Source organism: Cervus canadensis, chromosome 8 (genome assembly GCF_019320065.1).
Source record: "Cervus canadensis isolate Bull #8, Minnesota chromosome 8, ASM1932006v1, whole genome shotgun sequence".
Lineage (NCBI taxonomy): Eukaryota > Metazoa > Chordata > Mammalia > Artiodactyla > Cervidae > Cervus > Cervus canadensis.
This window is the reverse complement of record NC_057393.1, coordinates 29,686,427-29,713,917: the sequence shown is the minus strand read 5'-3', so window position 1 is coordinate 29,713,917 and position 27,491 is coordinate 29,686,427. Positions and strand designations below refer to the sequence as shown.

The window sequence follows — 27,491 nt, the reverse complement described above, 5'->3', positions numbered from 1 at the left end:
TTGTTCTGAATATGTTTATATTTAAATATGTCTCAGATAATAAAATAGAATGCTTCTTCTGGTGGGAGAGCAGGAACAAAGCCTTTCCAAAGCGTTGCCCCGAGCACTGCAGATTTCAGGCAGGGCCTCTCTGGGGTTGCTTCATCATCGTTTCTTTTTTCCTAGCTGCCCGGGGTTGCACTTTCTTTGGTAAGACTCTGCCTCTATGCCCTGAGTTGGGAATTCTCCTCTTAGGGGCTGCTTGAGGGGTGCTTCTCTTGAGTTGGAAATTAACCTGAAAAAAAAAAAAAAGCAGAAGAAGAAAAGCTAGGAGAGCACAGAAATCAGTTTTCCATTCCCTAGAACTGAAATTGGGGGAAGACCAGTTTGGATCCTGCTTTACCTGAGGTCCTGAGGACAAGGAACTGAGGAGGATACCACGGCAACCACCCAGTGTGGGTGGCGTCATACAGGCTTGGCTCACATTTCCCCCAAAACGGTGCATCAGAACTGATAATACATAGGGTGTATCTGGATGAACTTAACATACATTCATTTTATATGTAATAGAAAAAAATATCTACACTCAAGGCATGATTTTTGCCAATACTGCTGTTCAAAAAAGAGTTAAGATTCATGGTGCCACAGTCATCACCTTTAAGCTGTCTGCATGAGTCACAGGTACTGTGCTCAGGCAAGCCAAAGAATGCCTCAGACCTTCAGAAACAGATTGTTAGTATGGATTCTCAAATTCTCAACGTCCTCGTGCACAAATGCACTATTTCCAGCAGTACACTGAAACCTTCCTTCTGGCCATGCACACAGAGGTGACAATGCTTCTGATTGACAAGTGTGGAATCTGTGGGCTGTGCAGAAGCCCTAGAGCTCTGGCCCAGGAAGGGAAAGGCGAGGGTGTGGCACAGTGTTCTAACCACACTCCCTGGAGGCATCCTTGGCTCTCAGACCCTGGGAACAGACCGAGCAGAGGAAGCCAGCGGGGAGTTGGAAAACATGTGACAGACAGACCTCTTAACGGGGTTATTTCTTGCCCCTTTGGGAAAAAACCCACAGCCAACTAGTTCTCCCAAAGCCGGAGAAATCAAAGCCAATTGTACCATATCAGTACTATTTCTTATATATAGTGTCTAGGATCAAGGAAAGGAAAGTGGGGGGAAAAAGAGAGAGAGACAACAAAATGAGGAGAGGACAGAGGAAATGAAAAGCGTGGGACATCTGGACGGCAGTGAGAGAAGCCACGGGGAAAACACTGGACTCTTGGAGACACTTTAAAGAGTTTTACTTGTAGCACAAAAACCCTCTAGTAAACGATCTTTTTTCTTTTCTTTCAACCAAGTAGATCTCTGCTTTAGAATGGGAAAGGGACTCAACTGGGATCAATAAGTGGATTTTTAGTTATGACACTATCTGAGAAATGTATCCAAAAGATAAATTTCCCCCCCTCGGAGTTATACGTGATACAATGATGGGTTATATCAATTCATTTAAAGGTTATATGAGAAAGGAGGCAAGATCTTTTGAAGCCTAATTTGTTACTCAAGAGGATTTGTCCTTGTTTGAATTTGCAATTGAATAAACTTACACATAGTGCAAGACTTCTGTAAGCAGCTGCCTAACAGTCATTTGATTTTAGGGTAGATGAGAAGCAGGGGGATAACAAGGAAAAAGGGAGAGGGTGCACCAATTGGGAAGTTGGGAGCAGGTTAACAGGCTGCCAGGGAAGAGCTACTCTCTGCTTCCCGCATCTGCAAGTAGAAGTCATTTATATCCTGCAGGAGAAGGGAGTGGAGGGACTAGGACAGGGGAAAGGGGGAACTGTATAGAAATTTCAAAGGAATTTTCAAAGTCTTTAAAGAGCTCTTTTCTGTGATTCCTGTGTTAAAAAAGAGGTTACCAACACAGGTGCTGAGCTCAGCACAAGGCCATGTAACAGACTGGCTGAGAAAGCTGCCCTGAAACCTCACAGAGGCTGGACTCCTGGCCCCCACTTACTCACCATGGGGTACTGGACAAGTTACTCCTGTTCTTTGAGCTTCAGCTTCCTCAGCCACAAATGGGTTTATATACAGGGTTGTTATGAAGGTTAAATGAGATGATTCTGGAAAGCTCTCAGGTAACGTTTGACACACAGTAGCTATTCAAAGAATAGTACCTATAACTATTTGAAAAGGCAAGATATTTGACTACATTGGGTTAACAGGGAAAGGGAGGAAGGGTCTGTTAAGTTCTCAGGATGTATAGAGAAGGAACAGGACAGAGTGAGGGGGCCCAAGGGACGACCTGACATGAGGGAAAGGTTCACAGATGCTCATTAACCAGGACAGCCTCATTACCTTTCCTTTGTTTGAGAAACCTGAGGATTAGTGTCCATGATCTTTGAGCTTCTTTGGCTCTGAGATCCCAGTCCCAAACGACCAAAGCTAAAAAGGCCCAAGCTATAGATCAAAAAAGTTTTTCACTTCTCATCCTGTCTATAAAAGAAAGCCTTTTGGAGAGTTGAATATTGAAGAGCCCCGAGGTGAGTGGAAAGCAAGGTTGTCTGGGCACATGGGCACCAGAAGGGGGCAGAGTGCCATCTGGTGGTGGTCCTTACTGATGACCGAGAAGACTTGTAAGCCTGTGTATGCAAGGTCTCTGGGATTTACAAACTAACATTTGTTGAGCACCCCACTCCAGACTCTTGCCTGGAAAATCCCATGGACGGAGGAGCCTGGTAGGTTGCAGTCCATGGTGTTGCTAAGAGTCGGACATGACTGAGCTACTTCACTTTCACTTCACTTTCTACGTGTAAGTCACTGTACTAAATGCTTTATGTGTACTTTCTCATTTCAACCTCTTGTGAAAGAGGCATTATTATCACCAGTTAACAGAGGAAGAAACTGAGGATGAGAGCAATCAGGTAATTTGTCCAAGGTCTGCAGACAAGTGAGCTGGATTTAGAATCTGGCAGTGTTTTAATCACAATGCTACGTTAAAGAGAAGGAAAAGGAAAAACCAAAAGAAATGGGGAAGGATGTAACACAAGAATGATAGAAGAAAAATTAGCATATGGGAGCACTAATTTTGTTTTTCTTAGGTGGTGAAAGAGGGAAGCTTGGCAAAGGTTCAGTTCAGTTCAGTTCAGTCGCTCAGTCGTGTCCGACTCTTTGCGACCCCATGAATCGCAGCACGCCAGGCCTCCCTGTCCATCACAAACTCCCAGAGTTTACTCAAACTCATGCCCATTGAGTCGGAGATGCCATCCAGCCATCTCGTCCTCTGTCGTCCCCTTCTCCTCCTGCCCCCAATCCCTCCCAGCATCAGGGTCTTTTCCAATGAGTCAACTCTTCGCATGAGGTGGCCAAAGTATTGGAGTTTCAGCTTCAGCATCAGTCCTTCCAATGAACACCCAAGACTGATCTCCTTCAGGATGGATTGGTTGGATCTCCTTGCAGTCCAAGGGACTCTCAAGAGTCTTCTCCAACACCACAGTTCAAAAGCATCAATTTTTCTGCACTCAGCTTTCTTCACAGTCCAACTCTCACATCTATACATCACCACTGGAAAAACCATAGCCTTGACCAGACGGACCTTTGTTGGCAAAGTAATGTCTCTGCTTTTTAATATGCTGTCTAGGTTGGTCATAACTTTCCTTCCAAGGAGTAAGCGTCTTTTAATTTCATGGCTTCAATCACCATCTGCAGTGATTTTGGAGCCCCAAAAAATAAAGTCTGACACTGTTTCCACTGTCTCCCCATCTATTTCCCATGAGTTAGAACTATACAATTGATTATTTGTAACTCTGCCTACGTGATCTTTACAGTGCTCTGTAGAGGTCAGCCTAACTTACCAGCTTGGGTTCCGCAGGACCCACGGTCACACTCACGGTCTCTGGGTCGAACCCAGGTGCTGTGGCAGTGACAGTGTAGGTACCTGGAAGCAGCAGCCGGAAGTAATCGCCATGGGCACCTAAAAGTTACAAGGATATAACTCAGTCCGCTGATGAGAAATCTGCCCCAGATGAGGCTGTGATATGAAAAACAATCTGAGGGGTTTAGCTGACCACAAGCTTAATTTTTTTTTTTTAAGCTTAATTTTTTTAAACAGCATGATGAAACTGGTAAAGATCTAAAACAATCATAGGCTGTCATAACCTTGTAAGATCATGGGCCTCAGCTCCTGGGAAGTAGGATTTTCACTGTGCTCTGCACTGAGAGTACTATGTTTAATTTTAGATCCTGCATGCATTTTAAAACAAACTCATGTCCACTGAAGAGTCACTAGGAGAAAGGTTGAAAGATTTATGAATGTTTTCCCTGGTAAAGAGATGACATGAGACCTTTGTTTCAACGTCTGAAAAGTCATTGTGAAGAAACAATGTTTACATGAAGAAATAAGAATGAGGACAGAAGTAAAAATTCGACAAAATATGAGTTACCAAAAAAGGAATGGACTGCCTTTTGAAATTGTAAGCAGAGACTGAATGGAATGAGGGGCTCTAGAAAAGCTACACACTTGTGCAGTGCACAACCTGTATCAGTGGACATGATTCAAACAACCAGATGTCAGTGGTGTTGTATAAGGGTAATTTTTTTTTAAATTGGAGAAGAATTGCTTTACAATGTTTTGGTTGTCTCTGCCATACATCAACATGAATCAATAATAATTATAAATGTATATATGATACATATATATATATCCCTTCCCACTTGAGCCTTCCTCTCTTGTATGTAATTTTGTATTGAGTGGGAGGGCTGGACTAAATGACCTAAATATCTGATTTTGAGAATCTTATTTCTAATATTTCTTCCATCACCATCAAAAGGGGAAAATAAAACTGAAAAGAAAGCCTGTTTCTCAAGACAGGGATGTAGTATTTTTGCTAATGAGTTTATATCTCTTTAGAATAAATTATGACTGTGCCTTTAAAATTCTTTTTATTGTAACAGCAATGAAGAACTGACATAATAAATGCAATTAAGAATGAGAGATAATAAATAATGAAGAAGTCTCTGCCACCTATAATGTCTATAATTTACTTTAAAATTCCTTAGTAAAAGCAGTGTGTTATAATGCATACACTGGGTACTTTGTTATACCCTAGGGACTGTCCTTTTCTTTAATCAGAGGCTCCAACTAGGAGCGGTTAGCTGCCACTGCACCAGAAAGGCCTAATTCCAGATGCAGCTGTCACAATGGCTTCAGCTCTCTTTATCTTTTAGCAACACTGGATGCTTTGCTAAGTAGCATAATGAACGTTAGCAATGAGCTCTTCCAGTAGTGAAATGAGTAACTTACCAATTTAGCATCCTGTGTCTTAGAAATGGGTTCTTATTGCTGAAATTCGTGGTGTTCAACATATGTTGATTGACTAGAATGAGACACTTCCCACCCTTGCATGAATAGGATATAAGAATCCAGCAAGCCCTGAAGCTCTTAGGCATGTCACAGCGTGGTTCCCTGAACAGTCCTGGGTCCAGTCACTGGACTGGAAGAATCTGGTGTCTGATGCTTGACTATGAGTCTACAGAATTCTGCCTTTAGAATTCTGTTGCCTTTGCCTTGAATGAACTGTTCATGGAAAAGGTGTCGGAAGCACCTTAAAGAATGTAAGTTATCTCCTTAAAATTGAGATTTTATCCAGTTTAAACAGACTGTCTGAGCTGTAAGATGCCTGCTTGGTAAAGCTAGCATGGTGAAATGTGGCTGAGCCATGCTGGTATCAAGGTTGGGGGAGGCAGGCAAATCTCACCTGCCCCTAGCCATTGGGAGCTACTGCTCTACATGAAAAACCAACCAAACAACCCGAACCCCAAAGATCAAACCGGGCTGGGGCAGTTTGCAACACCATTGTGCTTTGAGATAGTCTGTACCATTCTAGAAAGTTTCAAGTTGGTTCCAAGAAGACCTGCTCCCACCATCAATCTTGCCCTCAGGGAGCCTACTATGGGATTCATCTTACCAATTTTTTCCTAAACAGAGCTGTAGCAAAAGGCCTGGCTTGGGGTCAAGACTAAACATCAGTTTTATAGTCCTTTTCTTTTCTATCCCATTTCACATCAGTATGAGAGCTATTAATAACCTCAATCCCAGAAAACACTCCTAACAAAGTATGAGGCAGTGACTCCTGAATGCTGAGAGGGATGTTCACATTTGCATCTTCCTGGCCCTTGACTTAATTCCTGTCCTCAATCCTGTTATCCTTCCTTCCTCCAATCCCTCCACCTCCAGTGTCCTTGATGTCCCTGCTGGTCTCACTGGCTTACAAATTGGCTTCCTGACTATGCTGAAGACAGTGAAGCAGTAAAGGCTCCCTTCTCACCTCACAAAGCAGTGGCCACCTACCCGAAGTGACATCATGATTAATCCCACCGACAGAAATGACAGCATCCGCAAGATTATTATAATTCTCATCCCTCACCATTCCCTTGATGCCCTGGTGGACCTGTAGGAAAGTTTATAGTGTAGAGTTATGCTCATAAAACACTTGTGCCCTGTTTGAGAGTCTTCAAAGCCCTTCCACATGTGCCACTGCACTTGATATTCACAAAGATTATGGTAACAGACTCTTGATTGATCTTTCTGTTCTCACCACAATCCCCAGTAATCTCAAAACAGCAGTCAGAGTGATCCTGTTAAAATCTAAGTCAAATTGTATCACTAATCTCCTTTCTATCTCTATGAATTTGACTACTCTTCATACCTCATATAAATAAAATTGCTGTTTTTTTTGGTAACTGGCTTATTTCACCTAGCATAATGTCCTCCAGATTCATCCACATTGTAGCACATGGCAGAATTTCCTTCTCTCTTAAGGCTGTACGTCCACTGTGTGTCTATACCACATTTTGTTTGTCCCTTCATCCATCACTGGACACTTGGGTTGTTCTCACCTTTGGCTACTGTGAACAATGCTGCTCTGAAAACAGGTGTACAAATAACTCTTTGAGATCCTGCTTTTAGTTCTTCTGGATATATACCCTGAATTGGTTTTGCAGGATCATATGGCGGTCTATTTTAAAATTTTTTTCAGGAACCACCACATTGTTTTTTCATAGTGGCTACACCATTTTACATTCCCACCAACACTGCACCAGTGTTCTGATTTCTTCACAACACTTGCTATTTTCCATCATTGTTTTTAAATTCGTCTTTTTATAGCAGCCATCCTAATGAGTGTGAGGTGGTACTTCATTGTGGCTTTGATTTACATTTCTCCAGTGATTCTGAGCATCTTTTCATCTGCTTACTGTTGGCCTTGCATTTGCTACTATGACTTCATCAGGGAGCCCCCTTTCCCCTAGATATCTGAACCATTTACTCCCTTACCTCCTGTAAGTTTGTTCAAATGTTACTTTCTCTGTAAGGCCTTCTTCATAGCATTTTACATTTAACATGTTACAAATTATTTTATTTATTGTCTGTCTCTCCTTACTGGAATATGAGCTGCATACATGCAGAGATATACATTTGTTTACTCTTAATCCTCAGCACAGAGTACAGTCTCTGACAGATAGCTGTGCTCAACAAAGTGGAATGAATTAATTTCACTGGTAGAAAAGCTGAGATCTATTGTATTGAGTCAGAGCAAAAGTGAGACCTGAGTCATACAAAATACCTTGCCTACCATCAGAAAACACTTCCCTTCCTATGACCAGGAAACTTAAAATACGGAATTTACCTGTTCCAAGAATTGGATTAGGGCTTCCCTATTACCCAGCCACTCGCGTTGTAATTCCCCTTGCAGCGGAAACTTGTCACAACTAAGTTCCAGCGTGATCTCGAAACAGTTGGTATGGAGATAATTAAAGTCTTGCATTCCTAGGGGGAAGAGAGCAGTGGCAGAGCTGTATAATCAGGTTCCCACTCAGCATTCAATTTCCCCACACTCTCTTCCCCATCACCTGCTGTTCTAACTCTTTATATCTTTTTCTCCTCCATAAACCCTTTCCCCAGTTTCCAAATTCACATGCCTATCTATCTTTCCAGTTTTCTCCCTTCACGAATGCCCACTGTGTGGTCTCCATTCTCTACTTCTTCCATTTTAAGACTTAAATTTACTTCTTCTCCCTCTCATCACACCAAGGTCTGCTTATTACTCATGTCTTCATATCAGACAATTACTGCTCTCAGGGGGATAGATTCTTCTCTTGGACTGTGATATTCTTCAGATCTGGGCTGGGAGGTCAGAGATGAGATGGCTATCTTGCCTTCACACCCTTTCTCCTACCTGAGAATACAGCACCAACTTGAAAATAGTTACCCTAGAAAAACAGACTCCAGAGAAAGCAGAAGGCAGTTATAATTTTTCTTCGTCAAATGCTTGCCTGTTTCCATCCTGCATATTATTCAACTGAATCAATCATTTTTTAATATATTTCTGATTATTAGAGTGGTATTTATATCACAAACTTATTGGGATTAAAAATTATTCATCTAATCAACTTTTTACTGCTCTCTAAGCTGATGAGTGCAAACAGCTTTTATTAAAAAGAATGGGGAAAGCTGGAGAACAACTCTAGCCTGTTACATTGATTCTCTCCCTGAATCAGAATTACCTAGAAGGCTATGACTTCCAGCCAAATACAAATTGCTAGGCCTCAGCGCCAGAGTTTCTGACTCAGTATGTATCCAGTACTTGTTTGTTTTTTTTTTTAAACAAGTTCCCAGGTGATGCTGATGATGCTGGTCTAGAAACCTCGCTATCATTTTGATATAAACTTCATGATCTTGGAATTACACCCATTTAATTTGGGGTAATGACTAAATGATTGATTTAGTGGAGGCATGGGTTATGCTATCCCAGAAATGGGAAGGGAAAGGGAGGAACAAGTATTTGAAAAGTATACTTTATATTTTAAATTTGGGAGGGGGTACTTATTGCTTTGGGGCTTCCCAGGTGGCGCTAGTGGTTAAGAACCCACCTGCCAATGCAGGAGACTTAAGAGACGTGGGTTTAATACCTGGGTAGGGAAGATCCCCTGGAGAAGGAAATGACAACCCATCCCAGTATTCTTGCCTGGAGAATCCCATGGACAGAGGAGCCTGGTGGGCTACAGTTCCTGGGGTCGCAGAGAGTTGGACACTACTGAATCGACTCAGCACACAAGCACTTATTGCTTTGACCCTGATTCTGGGAAAGACTGAATGCAAAAAGAGAAGAGGGCTGCAGGGTTGAGATAGTTAAACAGAATCACCAACACAATGGACATGAATTTGAACAAACTCCAAGAGATGGTGGAAGACAGAGGAGCCTGGCGTGCTGTAGTCCATGGAGTCTCAAAGAGTTGGACATAACTTAGTGACTGAACAACTTACTGCTTTCCTAATGTAAACCAAAGTAAAGTTCAATCTTCTTGCTTTGGGTTCAAGTGAGTTTTTGGCCACAAGAAGTCTGTCATCTTCCTAGTACATGATGACTTCCTAACCTTCCTCCTTCCCAGTCCCCATAGGACAACACATCAGCTCAGCCCTCACCAGTGAGTTTCTACTACCTGGGCTCTGACAGGTCAGGTGTGAGAGGATGGGGGAAGAGAGCTGCTCCAACATGATTCCTAAGAGAACCTGGCTTCCTACTTCAGCTCTTACCTATCCTTAGGTTCTTTATGTACTGAAGGTTTGTAAACAGAGGTTACATCTTGACCCTCAGTGATGGGAAAAACCCAAAGAATAGAGAGAAGAGTCTCTTCCTAAGGTGTCTGCTATGTTATCAGTGGCCAATGTCCATGGCAAATCCCTGTTGATGGGAGATGGGCAGGCAGGGTAGAAAGAGCACATATCAGAGGAATTGTCTGTCCAGCCTGGCATCTCTCCTCATCTTTGCTATGTGAGGCATACCTCATGCCACTTTAGAAAAAGCTTCATATTTATAAAGCGGGCATTTCCACATGCTCTATGTGCATTATTTTATTTAATACTTACATAAAAATCATAACGCAAGTAGTGTTATTCTTAAAGTACAAACAAGGAAACTGAAGCACAGAGAAGTTAGGTAATTAGCCTGAAGCCACATAATTAGTGAATGGGCAAGCTGGGTTTCAACCCAATGTAACTTTAGAGACCACACTCTTAACCACTTGACTACATTCCTATGATTTAATCCACTACATGAACCATCAGTTCTAGAGGACCATACAGTGTTCCAACCTCCATTTTAAAGAATTACAAGATGATGTTAAATGTCAACTTAAGGCTTCTCATTTTTCAGATCCTCTACTTGAATGCAAAATAGCATTCCTGTCATATCTCTGACAGGATGCAAAAATCAATTGACAATTTAAAAGGAGAAATGAGTCCCAGTTTACTTCAGCTTACAGCACGCTTGTGCCCAGCATTCTTCTTACCCTTGCTGAGGGAATACCAGGAAGCCCCATTGGTGATGCCGTCTGGGAAGTAATCCCCACAGTTCCAACCTTGGTGCATCCATCCATGTGCATAGGAGTAGACCTTCGCCAGCTACAGGTAAAGCGGGTGAAAAATGACCTTGAGTGTCCCCAACTCATATGCAATGCTCATACTCAGAAGCAGGGTGAGGCCAAAAACCCTACTAGGTAGAAACAATTGATTATTTCCTTTTGTGAAAGAAAATACCAGGAGAAATGGAGAGATAGTATATGTGTGTGTGTGGAATGGACTAGAGTTAGGAGATCTATCTCCTGCTGTTCCCACAATATTGGGCCTAAATTTCTTCAAGTGCAAAATGAGGGGTGTCATTCAATCATGTACAAGCTCTCTTCCAAGTGTACCTTAGTTTCCACCTGAGTTTTGCAAGAGAGAATCAAGAAACAAGTAAGACAGGTCTTCATCACAAAAGGAATTATATATTGGGAGTGAGAGAGTGTATGTTAAAGGGACAGGGATAGATTCAAAATCTCTATCATTTTCTTTCATTACTATTTTATAACAATGGACAAAATGTACTAGAGAAGAAAATACAATAATATATTTGCTTTGCAAAGCGACAACTGGTGTTATTCTCTATGTAATGCATTAACTGTTGAATTAATGTTATCATTATAGGGGAATTCCCTGGAGTCCAGTGGTTAGGACTTGGTACTTTCAATGTGAGAACCCAGATTCAATCCTCAGCCAGGGAACTAAGATCCCACAAGTCATAAGACTCAGCCAGAAAAAAACCCTGAAATACTAAATAATGTTACTATTTTATTAATTATATATTATTAAGAATATTAACTATAAAATAACTGATCTGTTAATTTTATTCTATCACTGTTTTGAACTATAATATAAGCCTTTTTCCTATGCATGGTATATTTTACATTTGTACAGCCATATTACTATAAAACTGTAAATTAGAGCCCCTGAAATTCACATTTAATGCTCTAGCTTACCACCAGCACTATCAGGCTTTCAGTATATTTCTTCCTTTTCACCAACAAGTATTTTTTTACATTGTGGTAACTGTACTATAAAGCTTTCCTATTTATCTACTTTTTCATAAATGTATGGTTTATCACTCAAAACAAAATGTAATATACTAGATCACAAGCTCCTAATGAGCAGGAGGTATTTTCAATCATTTTCTGTCAACTCATTCCTAATAGGGTCCTGTGTTAACTGATTTGACCTCTGTCACTCTCCTGAGCCCCACTTTCCTCTGCCTGGACAGATGGCCATTCTGCATACCTTCTGGAAAAGCTTGTCATCAGGCGTGGGAGTATTGGCAGTGCGGCGGAAACCTCGGACCCGGTGCTCAAGGGACTTGTCATATGGGTAATTGGCCACCACTGCCCCTCCATGGAGATTGGCTGAGAGGACAAAGTTGAAGGAGCGGATCCACTGTATCACAGCCTGGGTCTCAGGTTCCACCTGAGGAGAGATGAGAGCTTGGTGGTGAAGCTATAACTAAAGCCAGATGGCTGTTCATGTGAGCTTGTCAGGATGTGGCCAAAAAGGATGGGATGTCTGACAGGAAGTGGCCTGAGAGGATGGCATGGCTGAAAAAAGCAAAGAGAGTTCTACCAGATACAAGAAGTGCAGACAGAGAAATTTTGATCTTTTGCTTGACAGTGTAACAAATTAGGTGAATAGAACACTTTCAAAATGAAATCTAATGTGGAATCCCACTATTCAAAATAGCTAAAAAGAGGTCATGTAGGGCAGTGAAACTATTGTGCATGATGCAAAATGGTAGATAAATGTCATGACACATTTGTGAAAACCCACAGAATATACAACATGAAGACTGAACCCTAATGGAAACTATGGATTTTGGGGTAATGATGACAAGTCAATGTAGGTTCATCATTGCAATAAATGTACCACTCGGGTGGGAGATGTTGATAATGGGAAGCAGGGAATATGTGGAAACATTCTATACTTTCCATTCAATTTTGCTGTGAACCTAAAATTCCTTAAAAAAATAAAGTCTCAAATAAAAAAGGGAGAGAAAGGGAGAAAAAGAGCAATTTGAAAAGGAGTAGCACAGGGTTTCTGAGCTCAGAATTCCAGTTTGGCCTCTCTTGTGTAATAAAGAAAGGGTTCTTCAACTTACCCACTTTTCCAGTAGCTTCTGGAGCTGCAGAAATTTGGAGTTTAATAAATATATCTGAAAATTACTGGTTTACAACAATGATTTTCAACCTCTTCCTTCTCCCACACATCTGCTGTAATGCTGACATGTAGAATGTTCTCCTGTCAGTTCAGCTCAGCTCAGTCGCTCAGTCGTGTCTGACTCTTTATGATCCCATGTACTGCAGCACGCCAGGCCACCCTGTTCATCACCAACTCCCAGAGTTTACTCAAACTCATGCCCATTGAGTCGGCAATGCCATCCAACCATCTCACCCTCTGTCGTCCCCTTCTCCCACTCTCAATCTTTTCCAGCATCAGGGTCTTATCAAATGAGTCAGCTCTTCGCATCAGGTGGCCAAAGTATTGGAGTTTCAGCTTCAATATGAGTCTTACCAATGAACACTCAGGACTGATCTCCTTTAGGATGGACTAGTTAGATCTCCTTGCAGTTCAAGAGACTCTCAAGAGTCTTCTCCAGCACCATAGTTTGAAAGTATCAGTTCTTTGGTGCTCAGTTTTCTTTATAGTCCAACTCTTACATCTATACATGACTACTGGAAAAACCATAGTTTTGACTAGATGGACCTTTCTTGGCAAAGTAATGTCTCTGCTTTTTAATATGCTTTCTAGGTTGGTCATAACTTTTCTTTCAAGGAGTAAGCATCTTTTAATTTCACGGCTGCACTCACCGTCTGCAGTGATTTTGGAGCCCCCCAAAATAAAGTCTGCCACTGTTTCCACTGTTTATCCATCTATTCACCATGAAGTGATGGCACTGGATGTCATGATCTTTGTTTTCTGAATGTTGAGCTTTAAGCCAACTTTTCACTCTCCTCTTTCACTTTCATCAAGAGGCTCTTTACTTCTTCACTTTCTGCCATAAGGGTGGTGTCATCTGCATATCTGAGATTATTGATATTTCTCCCAGCAATCTTGATTCCAGCTTGTGCTTCATCCAGCCCAGAGTTTCTCGTGATGTACTCCACATATAAGTTAAATAAGCAGGGTGACAATATCAGCCTTGACGTATTCCTTTTCCTATTTGGAATCAGTCTGTTGTTCCAAGTCCAGTTCTAACTGTTGCATCCTGACCTGCATACAGATTTCTCAAGAGGCAGGTCAGGTGGTCTGGTATTCCCATCTCTTTCAGAATTTTCCACAGTTTATTGTGATCCACACAGTCAAAGGCTTTGGCATAGTCAAAAAAGCAGAAATAAATGTTTTTCTGGAACTCTCTTGCTTTCTTGATGATCCAGCGAATGTTGGCAATTTGCTCTCTGGTTCCTCTGCCTTTTCTAAAACCAGCTTGAACATCTGGAAGTTCATGTGTTATTGAAGCCTGGCTTGGAGAATTTTGAGCATTACTTTACTAGCATGTGAGATGAGTGCAATTGTGCAATAGTTTGAGTATTCTTTGGCATTGCCTTTCTTTGGGATTGGAATGAAAACTGACCTTTCCTGGTCCTGTGGCAACTGCTGAGTTTTCCAAATTTGCTGGCATATTGAGTGTAGCACTTTCACAGCATTATCTTTTAGCATTTGAAATAGCTCAACTGGAATTCCATCAACTCCACTAGCTTTGTTCATAGTGATGCTTCTTAAGGCCCACTTGACTTCGAATTCCAGGATGTCCGGCTCTAGGTGAGTGATCACACCATTGTGATTATCTGGGTTGTGAAGATCTTTTTTGTACAGTTCTTCTGTGTATTCTTGCCACCTCTGCTTCTGTTAGATCCATACCATTTCTGTCCTTTATTGAGCCCATCTTTGCATGAAATGTTCCCTTGGTATCTCTAATTATCTTGAAGAGATCTCTAGTCTTTCCCATTCTATTGTTTTCCTCTATTACTTTGCATTGATCACTGAGGAAGGCTTTCTTATCTCTCCTTGTTATTCTTTGAAACTCTGCATTCAAATGGGTATAGCTTAACTCTGCATTTAAACGGGTATATATATCTTTCCTTTTCTCTTTTCCCTTTAGCTTCTCTTCTTTTCACAGCTATTTGTAAGGCCTCCTTAGACAGCCATTTTGCTTTTTTGCATTTCTTTTTCTTGGGGATGGTCTTGATTGCTGTCTTCCTGTACAGTGTCACGAACCTCCATTTGTAGTTCATCGGGCACTCTCTCTATCAGATCTAGTCCCTTAAATCTATTTCTCACCTCCACTGTATAATCATTAGGGATTTGATTTAGGTCATACCTGAATGGTCTAGTGGTTTTCCCTACTTTGTTCAATTTAAGTCTGAATTTGGCAATTAGGAGTTCATGATCTGAGCCATAGTCAGCTCCCAGTCTTGTTTTTGCTGACTGTATAGAGCTTCTCCATCTTTGGCCGCAAAGAATATAATCAATCTGATTTCGGTGTTGACCATCTGGTGATGTCCATGTGTAGAGTCTTCTCTTGTGTTGTTGGAAGAGGGTGTTTGCTATGACCAGTGTGTTCTCTTGGCAAAACTCTATTAGCCTTTGCCCTGCTTCATTCTGTACTCCAGGACCAAATTTGCCTGTTACTCCAGGTATTTCTTGACTTCCCACTTTTGCATTCCAGTCCCCTATAAGGAAAAGGACATCTTTTTTGGGTGTTAGTTCTAGAAGGTCTTGTAAGTCTTCATAGAACTGTTCAACTTCAGCTGCTTCAGCATTACTGGTCGGGGCATAGAGTTGGATTACCATGATATTGAATGGTTTGCCTTGGAAATGAACAGAGATCATTCTGTAATTTTTGAGACTGCATCCAAGTACTACATTTCAAACTCTCTTGTTGACTATGCTGGATACTCCATTTCTTCTAAGGGATTCTTGCCCACAGTAGTAGATATAATGGTCATCTGAGTTAAAGTAACCCATTCCAGTCCACTTTAGTTCACTGATTGTGGTCATATCCAAATTCCATGAATTAGATATACTGTAATATGGGCCAGTCTTGTCTAGTTAATGGGAGTCCATGCTTTCTACTACAAATTATATTGCTAGTGAATGACAGTATTATAAAGAAAGCATTGAATCTATTGGACTTGTAGTGTAAGTAAATAATTTATAGTCTTCACAGTTTTTCCTCCCCTCCAGATGGATGTGCTTAGAAGTTATGTGGTGTTAATGACTCCTCCTGGATCAAGGGTCTCTTGTGAAGGTTCTGATCTTTTCTATTCCCAAGGAGACCAAATGAATAATATTGAGCCCCACTCAATCAGAGTGAATATAATCCCAGAGGAACCAGTACAACTCTGACCAGGGCTCAGATGCTTTAAAGCAGTCCTTTCTCCATGTCCTAAGCCTCCATCCATCAGAAGGAGGCTAGCCTTTCATGTTCCTGGCACTTTAGGCTGTCCCATCAAGAGTGAGAGACTTCTCATTGTTTTTATCCTTCTGAGCCGCAGACAGAGGAGCCAGTGGAGTTTAATTATTACTGGCTCAGTTACCTTACTTCACGTAGACAAGTTTAATAAATCAGAGCATCCTTCTGACTGAATATGACAAGTACAAAGTTATTTTTGATTTATTATTTACTTGAGCCAAGAGCATAGCTGCTATCCAAAGTCTAAACATGTCAGCATGACTTTTGCTTCAGTTGCAGTGGGAAAAAATTGGTAATATTCATCTAGCAATTCCCAATATAAAGCCTTATATCTGCTTTATTTTTCTCTCCCCAGTCTCTATGCTCAGATATTCACAAAGAGAATGGTTAGAACTAAGCCATACAGTGTAAGAAACAGGGTGGTGGTGATACTCTGAGGATGACAACAGTCATTCCCAAGAAGAGGCCAACCATTAGGATGAAACCATTTCTAATATGAAGAGGTAAGAGACCTGGGAGTATCAAATGTGATCTTTGATTGAAAAAAGGAAATGAGAGTATGGTAAAGTAGTCAATGGCATACAGAAAGAGAAGAAAAGCTTCTTTCCAAGGGTGAGACTCCCTGACCCTCTTTTCTATCGCTAATTGTTGATAAGCACACAGTTCATCACATGCAAGAGAGATTTCTCTCTAGAATCCTACAGTTCTCCATTGACAGGATAGTGCAGTAGAAAGAATGTTGGATGAGGGGTCAGAAGACTAGGTTTTAGTCTTGAATCTATCAGTTGCTATCTGTGTGAGTTTAAGTTAATTTTTTCTCTAAGTGATATCTATAAAATGGGGATGGATAACACTGCTTGATGCATTTACCACAGTTTTATGATGAGAAACAGTTCTTTAAGATTGTAAAGTGCTGTGCAACAGTATGATACCAGTTTTACCTCCTTCACCACTAACATCAAACATCTTGTGCTCAGTGAAGGGCTCTATGCTCAGGGAGGCAAGAAATACAAGGAGGCACACGATATGGTTAGCACTGCTTTGGATAGATTAGCACAGAACTGGGTTGTTGCTTCATTCTTGTTTGTTTAGTTGATGTGAAGATCGAGAGAAGAAATCCCAAATGCTGATTTACCTGCTTCTGCATGCAAATTTCATCTCATACCTGACTTTTCCAGTTGTCTGGAAGGGGCAAGTGGTGGTTGGGGCCTCCGTTCTTCTCATTGTAGTAGATGTAGGTATTGAGATCGGGGAAATTGCGGTTCAGGTCCACTCCATTTGCATTGTTCCTGCCAACCAGATACCCAGAGACGTCCCGTTCCTAGTAGGAAAAGGAAGAAATGAAAGATGAAGGTCTAGGTTTCACACTGAATGCTCTATTGGAAGAACACTGTATAGTTTTTTTTTTTTTTTACTCATTAGCTAGATCTATGAAATAATGTAACATTTTATTATTTAATTTATCCAAAGTCCCATTGGCATGATTCAAGTTTCCTTGTTGACCATGTGCTGGAGGTAGAGATCCCAGGAGAAGCTCGAACAAAAGAAGGGTGTTTCAGGATAAAGGGAACCCATATTTTTAAAAAAATGTTTATGTCTGTTTAATCAGAATGATAAAGGTATATGTGATAAGAAAATATAATTTTTCAGTTGCATGTGTATTTTTTCAGATTATTTTCCATTATAGCTTTTTACAAGATATTGACCATAACTACCTGTTCTATTCAGTAAATCCTCATTGCTTATCTATTTTATGTATTATGTTTGTATCTGTTAATCTCATACTCCTAATTTATCCCTCCACCCTCTCTTTCCCTTTTGGTAACTATAAGTTTGTTTCCTCTGAGTCTGTTTCTATTTTGTATACAGATTCACTTGTATTATTTTTTAGATTCCACATATCTAATAATATAATAAGTGACATAACTTATCACTTGTAATATTTGTCTTTCTCTGACTTACTTCACTTAATATGGTAATTTCTAGGCCAACCCATGTTGTTGCAAATGACAGTACTTCATTCTTTTTATGGCTGAGTAGTATTCCATTGGATATTTATACCACATCTTCTTAAATTAATCATCTGTTGATGGGCACTTTGGCTGTTTCTATGTCTTGGCTACTGTAAATACTGCTGATATGAAGACTGGGGTGCATGTATCTTTTCAAATTAGAGCTTTCATCTTTTCCAGATATATGCCCAGGAGTAGGACTGCTGGATCATAAAGTAGCTCTGTTTTTAGGTTTTTAAGGAACCTCTATACTCTTTTCCATAGCGGCTGCACCAATTTACATTCTCATCAATCGTGTAGGAGGGTGGGAACTCCTATTTTTTATTTCTGTATTTATCTTTTGGCTGTGCTAGGTCTTTGTTGCTGTGAGGGCTTTTCTCTAGTTGCAGAGGCCAGGGGCTACCCTTCGTTGCAGGGTGCTGGCTTCTCGTCGCGGGGGCTTCTGTTGTTGAGGAGCACGGGCTCTAGGGCACACAGGTTTCGGTAGCAGCAGCACGTAGGCTCAGCAGTTGTGGACCCAGGCTCCAGAGCACAGGCTCAACAGCTGTGGCACACAGGCTCAGTTGCTCTGCAGCATGTGGGATCTTCCTGGACCAGGGATCAAACCTATGTCTTCTGAGACCTGTGTCTTCTGCATTGGCAGGCAGATTCTTTACCAATGAGCCACCAGGGAAGCACCTCTTATTTTTCAAAAAGTTTTATGAGATATAGCTTATATGCCACAACATTCACCCATTTTAAGTGTATAACTTGATGAATTTTAGTATGCTTACAGAATTGTGCAACCATTACCACAATTTTGGAATATTTCTATCAACCTGAAAAGAAACCTCATGCCCATTTACAACAACTATTTTGTTTTACTCCAGTTGTAGTAATCACTTTCAATATCGATGGATTTGCCTTTTCCAGACATTTCAATAAGTGGGATCATATATTATATGATTGGCTTTTTTCACTGGGAAAAGTGTTTTTGAGGTTCTTCCATTTCGTAGCATTATCAGTACTTCATTCCCTTTTATTTCTGAATAATTCCATTATATGGATTTATCACATTTTGTTTATCTATTCACCAGTTAATAGACTATATTTGTTTCCTGGGTCTGCTGTAACAAATGACGACAAACTAGGTGGGTTATAAAATGAGAAATGTATTCTTTCACAGTTCTAGAGGTTAGATGTCTGAAATCAAGATGTTAGTAGGGTTAGGCTCTCTAAAGTCTTTAAAAGAAGATACTTCTTTGTCTCTTCTAGCTTCTGGTGGTTGCTAGCAGTCCTTGGCATTCCTTGGTTTGTAGATACTTCAGTCCAATTTCCACTTCCATCTTCATATGGCCTTCTCCCCCGTATATCTGTGTCTCTGAGTGCAAATTGCTTTCTTCTTTTAAGGACCCCAGTTATATTTGACTGAGGTCCCCTAATCCAGTATGATTTCACTTTAGCTTGATGACATATGCAAAGACCCTATCTCCAAATAAGGTCATGCTCAAAGGTGCCAGGTAGACATGACTTGGTGGGGGTGGGGGGGATACTATTAAACCCAGTACATGGGCATTTGGTTTGTTTCCACTTTTTGGCTATTGTGGATAACGCTTCCATGAACATTTATGTACAAGTCTGAGCATGGACATATGTTTTCATTTCTAATACCTAGTAGTAGAATTTCTGGGTCATAAAGTAAATTCATATGTAACTTTTTCAGAAATTGCTAAACTGTCTTCCAAAGTGGAAACTATCCTCTCCCTTTATTTATTTATTTTACTTAGGATCCTTGATAATCTTTCTTATGAGCAATATCAGCTTCCTGGACCCCTTAATCTCTCTGCTCACACTTCACATTTCATCACTTATTTGGTCATGTATTCATTCTCTCAGTCATCCATTTAATCAATCCACATCTATTTAAGTTTATCTCTATTAAAGCCCTCTGCAACACTCTAGGGAAAGAGACATTGTGACATTACACTAGCCTTCCAGGAATTCATGGTATATATGGAGAAATAGATATTAATATAAACAATAAAATATATAAAGTGGTAGAACAGAGATAAGTTCACAGTCTTTTTCAAAACTGAAATTCTATTTGATGTTCTGTTTGGCATTGGAGAAGGGGAATAGTGTCCACTGGAGCCCTTTGGGACTGAGAGGGGAGAGCCTAAATTGGTGGCCATTCCTGGAAATAGGGTAAATGAATGAGGAGGCTGAAAACTCACAAATGTACTACTACTCATGATTCCTTTAAGAACTCTTTATTGTTCTCAGATTTATCTATTCTTCATGACATCATGCTCATATTTTACTCTTAGGTCTCACTGAAAACATTTTTTTGACATTCTCTTAAGTTTTCTACAGCAACGCTGTTTTAGTGGAAAACATTTATATGATTTTTCTATGTGGAGTTTGATTTTTCACTTCTATGAGATCTATGAAATACTGATTTTTATTATGCTTCCAGATGTTTCCATTGCTTTCTCATTCATATCAACGTAACTCATAACTGTTCATGTTAATAGTTATGCTAACTTACCTATCAGTTGACTTACTACTCACACATGTCATTGGTTAGGCTGACAGTCAAGACTTCCCTTAACAGAAAGTTCCCACTCACAGGGTTCGCTTATTAGCTTCCTATTACTACTATAAAAAATTACCACAACCCTAGGGCTTAAACTTGCACAAACTTATGATCTTATAGTTTTGGAGGTCAGCAGACTGAAACGGGTCTCATAAGACCAAAATCAAGATATTAGCAGGGTTGTGTTCTTTCTGAAGTCTCTAACCCCTTAGAACACCTTCAGATCTCTCTTGGACTGTGATCTCCTGCCTCTTTCTTCCACATTTAAAGAACCTGCACAATTGGTGACACTGGGCCCATTCAAATAATCCAGGATATTTTAAGATCCGATGATTAACAACCTTTATTCCCTTTGCCATGTAATATAACACATTCACAGGTTCCAGGGATTAGGGCTTGAACATCTTTGAGAGGTAAAGCCACATTATTCTTCATTCCCTACAGGTGGCTTTAAATTTAGGTGGCCAGGCAGGTCTTCCCTATATAGCAATGCAGATAGGCTGGCAGTTAGCTCTGGGAGTTGGAGAACATGATGGGTTCTCTTTTGGGGTCAGGTTCAAGATCTGCTCCCTTTGAACAGGTACACAGTAGGTGAGCAGAGGTGACTAGCTCCTCAGAGATAGATAGCTCTAGGATCTAGTGGGCTGGCAGGGGCTTTACCAACTCCCCCACCCCAGCCCCACCCCATCACACAAAAGATGTGGGCAGGTCTGATGTGCTTCTCCTTGTCTTCCTACTGTTGTACAAGAAAGGGCTACTGGGAGGAAAGCAGCCAGGCTGGGTTCTCCCCCACACCACTCTCAAATTGTCCTGCTTTTTTGAAACTTAAGTCTTCAGGCACATTAGTGTCCACCTCTCTGATGTCCAGAGGGGAAGATGACATTTTTTTTTGTTATGCTTTGTTGTTGTTGTTGTTCTGCTCTTTTCATTTGTTGAGTCATGTCAGCAGGAGGTTGTAAGATTACAAGGGTGAAATTTGGGTTTGGTTCAACATTTGGCTGCATTCCCCTCCCTGCTCCTATTCACCCCTTGGCCCTGTCCTCAAGTAGGTTTAAACCAGGATGGGTCATTAAAGAAGAGATGCTGAGTGGTTCCATTTGTACAGGACAGAGCAGTCAGATTCACGCAGTCAGAGAGTAGAAGGTAGTTGTCAGGGGCTGGGAGGAGGGGGAAATGGGAAGTTACTAATGAAGGGTCATAATTTTTTCATTGAACAGGATAGATAAGTTCTGGAGATCAGGTATACAACATTTTACCTATAATCAGCAATACTGTATTATACACTTAAGACTTTGTTAAGGGGGTAGATTTCACTTTGAATAGTTCTTGTCAGAATAAAACAAAATTTGTAAAAAAGTAAAGCAGTGAAGTCTAGTCTTAAAAACATTTCAAGACTACCCCCAAACAAACATATTTTTAAATGAAAAAAAAAGCCTCTTTAATTTATTCCCCCCACCCCCAAAAAAACCCCCCAAAAAACCAGGTTTAAACATAGCTTTTAAAGGAACATATTCTAATTCAGTAGATTTGGGGGTGGGGGCAGGACCTGGGAATCATATTTTGAATATCTTTATCCTCAATTCTGATGCACAGCCACAAAAGAATCACTGATTTAAAGTTAGGCACAATGATATTTTGAGTTTATGTTAGGAAATAAAGAAAAGCCCATAAACATTTGTTTTGATCTGTCCCCTGACCAATGTGACCCTAAAATAAAGAATTCAAAGGCTCAGTACTATACTAATAGAGGAAAAAGCCATACAGAAATGTAAATAAATGCAAAGAATTTATTATTTATTATTATTTATATATTATTTATAATTTATTATTATTATTATTAAATTTATTATTTATTAAAATGTGAAGAACTAACCTGCCACACCCACAATTTCAGAGAACTTTTTCTTCTCTTACCCCAAATACAAATTGAAATGTAGTGTGGGAGGAAGAAGAATGCTTAGGATTTGAAGCATAAAGTGCCGGGAAGGAGGGCTGTTTTGCAATATCCTTTCATACCTCTTTAGTATTTTCCAGTTGACAAAGTGTTGTCACTGATATTGCTTCACTGATCCTCGCAATGAAACAGAGAGCTCAGCTGGAAAGGCAGAGAGGGAATCCAGGCTCAGAGAAAAGCCACATTCATTGCCTAGGGTGCTACAGAGCTGAACCTGTCTTCAAACTTCATTCTATTTCTCCAGCTTTTTCTCTGTCATACCATGGCATTTACAGTGGGACAGAGAGGATGCCTGCTCCCCCAGCTTTTCCTTACACCCTTAAGCTGGCTCTGCTCCCTGCAGGGCCTCCCCCTGGAGGTCGGTACCTGGGCAGCGGCGGCCACCTCGTAGCCGTCAGGGTTCATGGACGGCATGATGTGGATGCGCGTGTCCTCCACCAGCCGGACGATGCGCTGGTTCCTGTTGCGGAACTCCTCACACAGGAACTCCGACAGCTGCAGCAGCAGCTCACGGCCTAGCACCTCATTGCCGTGCATATTCCCCACGTACTTGACTTCCGGTTCCACTGCAAGTGAAACACACGCAGGAAGAAGATGGGGAAAGCTAGTAAGTGCTGCTGATTCCTAACCGTGCCAAGGGACACGTTCCTTCTTTTTCAGTAATGAATAAAAGAAAACCTCTTGCTTCTGTTAGGTCTTTGCCAATAACCCCTGAGCCCCGTTTGAATAAACTGTAACTACAAATGCTACAACAGTTCATGCCAGCGATAATAATGTCTACTATTTGTTAAAACTCTACTGTGCACTAGGCATTTATGTTATTGCTAATCTTCACAGAAAATCTGTAAAGTCGGCATTATTGGCTTCAGGATGAGGGTATGGAGTATGGAAGAGGTTAAGTAACTTGTCTGAGGTCACCTGGCTGATTAACAATGGAGGTCAAAGCCCAGAGGTAGCTTAATGCTTCTCAGAGACAAACTTTTTCAGGATAAGGATGGTGCTTTTCCAAGATGTGCTAGCCTAGACTCCTCTAGGTTATAGCATAACAGTTGCTAATTGTACCAGTTAAAAATATAATTTTCCTGGTACTCAGGAAACTAAAATCTCCCATTCACATCTGAGAATGCTGTGTCTTGAGGCACAGAGTAGGAAGGAGTCTATGTTTGTCTCATTCCTTAGTCTTTTCTTTGGCTATGTTAACTGTGCAACTGAAGTAAGAATTGAGGTCATTAAAAGAGCCTCTAGAATCACTTAGAGAAAATCATTCTTGCCTTACTTTTAAAAGGAAGAAAGGAGAAAAGCTCTAGCCAATGATTTCCCTTCTACTTAACACACTCCTGCCTCCATGCCTTTTCTGATTCTGTGCCTCTTCATCTCCACATTTCCACGTCCTCTTCACCGTCCTTCCAGGCTCAAATGCTCCTTATTCCATGAAACCAACTTCGATTCTCCTTGCTGGGAGTGAATTCACTATTAAACTTCTCTTTTATTATATTTACCACTTTCTACTCTGAACTTCTACTTTAATTTTGCACATGTCCTGTTTTCTTTACTGGACCTGGCCTTTGCAATATATGCCATTTTAAATTTTCTTTAGGACACAATCCATTGCTATTTATCTTAGCAAAGCTAAAGCAGTCTTTCCCAAAGGAATGTCTATAACCCCTACGGATTGTGTAGTGGATTTTCTGTCAAGTGCATTCTTTAATCTTACTGTATTTCTTTGCTCTTATTATGTCTTTCCTGCTTTTCTTGGTGTTAGAAAGTGAAAGTCACTCAGTCATGTCTGACTCTTTGCGACCCCATGGACTATACAGTCCATGGAATTCTCTAGGCCATAATACTGGAGGGGGTAGTCTTTCCCTTCTCCACGAGATCTCCCCAACCCAGGGATCGAACCCAGGTCTCCTGCCTTGCAGGTGGATTCTTTACCAGCTAAAACACAAGGGAGGCACTTCTTGGTGTTATCGCTTATTTTAGGAAAGGATGGTGATAGCAGATGGCAGGTAGTATTTTTCAACATCCTTGTTCATTAAAATAAAATTTGGAAAATCTATTTTAGTCCCCTCCAATCTTATTTAAAAAACATTATATATATATGTATGTGTGTGTGTGTGTGTATTATATATATAATACATATATATTTTTAACTTCTGTGAAATCCAAAAGTTTGGGAACCACTGCGCTGTAGAACCTAGCATAGTGCCCTGCACTGAGTAGGTGCTCAATATAAAATTCTTTTGTCTCTACTTTCCATATATCCAGAATGCAACCATTTCTCCTAACAACCACTGCCATCATTTGGTACAAGCCCTGACACCTGCATACCTGGATTATTACAATAAATATCCTACTTGAACTCCCTGTATCAGCCTAGCCATGCAACTCTATTCTCTTGAGTCAGTGGTTGGCAAAATTTCCCTGTAAAGGACCAGACAGGAAATCCTTTGGGCTTCCAGAGTTACATTGTCTTCATTGCAGCTACTCAATGCTTCCAGTGAAAGCAGACATGGGCAATACAGAAACAAATGGGTGTGACTGTATTTCAGTGAAATTTTATTTACCAAAACAGGTAGCTGGCCCTCAGGACTCTAGTTTGCCAACCCTTGTTCTGAGTGATCTTTCAAAAATTTTAGTCAGGTCATCTCACTCCTCTGCTTAAAACTCTCCAAAGGCTTCTCACTTCACTCAGAGCAAAAGCCAAAATTTTTGAACAGGCCTGTAAGGCCTCACGTAACCTCCTCCTGCCCCCTGAGCCCTGACAACTCTGCACTGACTTGCTTTCCCACGATTCTCTCTGCTGGGGCCACAGGGGCCTCCTTGCTGTTCCTCACACATGCCAAGCACACTCCTGCTCCTCCCTCTGTGCAGCACTTTCATCCCTGATATCAGTATGGCACCTCCATCATATGCTCAAAAATCACCTCAAAGGAAAAGATTTCCTAAAAAGCAACACCCCTGCCCTGCTCAATCCACCATCCTCCATGACTCTCCATCTCTCCTTCCTGGTTTCTTTTTCTCAACAGCACTTATTTCAGCTGATATAATTATATTTATTTAGTTACCTATTTATGGCCAGTCTTATCCCGCTAGAATTAAGACCCTGGGAGCAGAGTCTTCATTTTATTCTCTGTGCTATATTCAGAGTCTACCAAAATGCTTGCACTGAGTAGGTAATCAGTAATATTTGTGGATTAATTAAAGAATGGATGAAAGGAATGAATGGATGGACAGCTGACAGGGCATCAGAGAAAAGAGGGATCAGTGAGATAGAATAGTATAAAAAGGTTCAGGAAAGGCCTCGAATGCTAGAAATAGGGGGAGCTTAAGAAAGGGGCACAGAATGAAGGGCTAAGCCTACAATGCCCATTAGCATCCACAAGCTTCCGAAATTAACATGCAACCTGAGTAAAAGAAGGGTGTTTGCTATGCAAGTGCATCTTCAAAGCAAGGCCCTGGTCATCAGCTAATCACGAAGCCTTCCTTGAGCCAGGCTCCCCACCCCTCACACACCTCCCCCCACTGACCACATAATATTCTGAAGCTGTCATGGATTGTAAGATTGCCACCCAATGGGTGTTGGGTGCCACCCATGGGTGTAAGATTGCCATTGAAGGTTTTTAAGCAAGGGAGTGAGGTGATTATGTCAGTAATTTGGCCATCTGGCATCTGTGTTTTAAATGCAGGGATGAGAGAGTGGTGGCTGTTAGGAGTTAGGAGAACAGTTGGGAGCCCAGTGCAATCACTTAGGCAGGTTGTGATGTAATATGGGCTAGGGTGTGGGGTGTGGAAGTGGAGAGGAAAAGAGACTTGAGGTTAACAGTTTGAAAGAGGAAATGATGTATTTGCATGTCACAATTGCTGGTAGGTAAAGCAGCAAAAGCACCGAGAAATTAGAGACAACTTAAATGCCTATCAATAAATGAACTGTTAAGTACAACCATACAACCATGGAATATTATGCAGCTGAAAATGATAATGCAGATCCACATTTCCAGACATGTATGCTATTCATCAAAGACTAGGATATGAGAAAAGCAGATATAGTATGATTCCATCTTTATTTAAAAAATGCAAAGAAGAAAGTCTGCAAGGAGATACATCAATATGTTAACAATGGTCATCTCTGAGTGGTGAGATTATGGATAAGGGTTTTTCCTTATCTAATTTCTATTTTAATCCAAACATGGATTGCTTTTATAATAGTAACAAATAATAAATAATGCAATGAATAAAATGAATAACCCAGACCTCAGATTCTCTCCAGGATCCCAGACTCTGATTACACTGTCATTCCACAAAGAGCTATCCCTAAACTCTTCTAAGTTTCCCGGCAGAACGAGAAGAGCTAATTGTTTCTCCAGAGGCATTGGATAGGGAAAGGCAGGACAGAACTAGCAAGCAAGGAAGAAGGGAGGGAAAGGGAGTGCAGGGGGGATGGGAAGGGAGCAGGGAAGAAGACTCACTCTTTTACCATTAAGGTCTTGAGCAAACAGAACCCAAACAGGGGCAGCAGACAGGAGCTTGAATTGGGGTTGCAGCTCTCCAGAGGCTGGGCCAGTTTGAGGACTAAGTAAGGAAATACTTAGCACAGACTGGGGAAGTGGTGATACTTCACAGCTAGAGGGTCCATGGACCTTCCCAGAAACCACCCCAGTTACTGGATTTGGAAGGCAAGGGTCCTGCCGCCACACACTTTAAGACACACGCTCAGGGCTTACAGGGTTCGTGGATTCCGGGGTAGTCGCTGAATTCCAGCACGTAGAGGTGTCTCCCCTTCACACTGCGCCCAATGCTGTAAACCCGAGTGATGTGGGGACATTCATTGTGCACCTTGTACAGCATCCGCACGAGCTCATCATAGCGGTGATGGCGAAAGGTCACTGGGGTAACCAACTTGAAGAGAAGGAGGTGGAGGAAGATTGAGACCAGGTCTGACATCTTGCTGGGCTTTTTCAGAAACTAAAATAGGCCCTGCTTCTCCCAGTAACCAGTCAAAATCCAAGGGCCAATAACCAGCTCTTCTTGTTTCCCGCTAGTAAACACCAGTGTGACAGCACCTGGGAAGAAAGTTCAGAATTGTCCGTCCAAAGCCAGAAATGATTTGTGTAGCTCTGGAATAGGCACTCATCTCCCCTCCCCCGA

At 41.1% G+C, this 27,491-nt stretch overlaps 1 protein-coding gene across 1 annotated transcript; it reads right to left on the bottom strand.

The window, feature by feature from the left end:
- Positions 1-27,491, bottom strand: CPN1 (carboxypeptidase N subunit 1). Its single transcript, XM_043475774.1, has 9 exons — positions 27,068-27,491; positions 22,713-22,912; positions 16,971-17,126; positions 11,623-11,805; positions 10,320-10,431; positions 7,658-7,797; positions 6,322-6,421; positions 3,827-3,945; positions 1-274 (listed from the first exon to the last, which is right to left on the bottom strand). Exons 1-9 carry the CDS (start codon positions 27,285-27,287, stop codon positions 116-118), a joined length of 1,389 nt encoding a protein of 462 aa, XP_043331709.1. The 5' UTR covers positions 27,288-27,491; the 3' UTR covers positions 1-115.

Bases quoted from the DNA above. Each gene is read 5' to 3' on its own strand.
- CPN1 (XM_043475774.1), bottom strand. From the start codon at position 27,287: ATGTCAGACCTGGTCTCAATCTTCCTCCACCTCCTTCTCTTCAAGTTG. The intron at 6,422-7,657 runs GTAAATTCCGTA...ACTTTCCTACAG, and splicing joins TAATCCAATTCTTGGAACAG to GTCCACCAGGGCATCAAGGG. The intron at 3,946-6,321 runs GTAGGTGGCCAC...TGTAACTTTTAG, and splicing joins TAATCATGATGTCACTTCGG to GTGCCCATGGCGATTACTTC.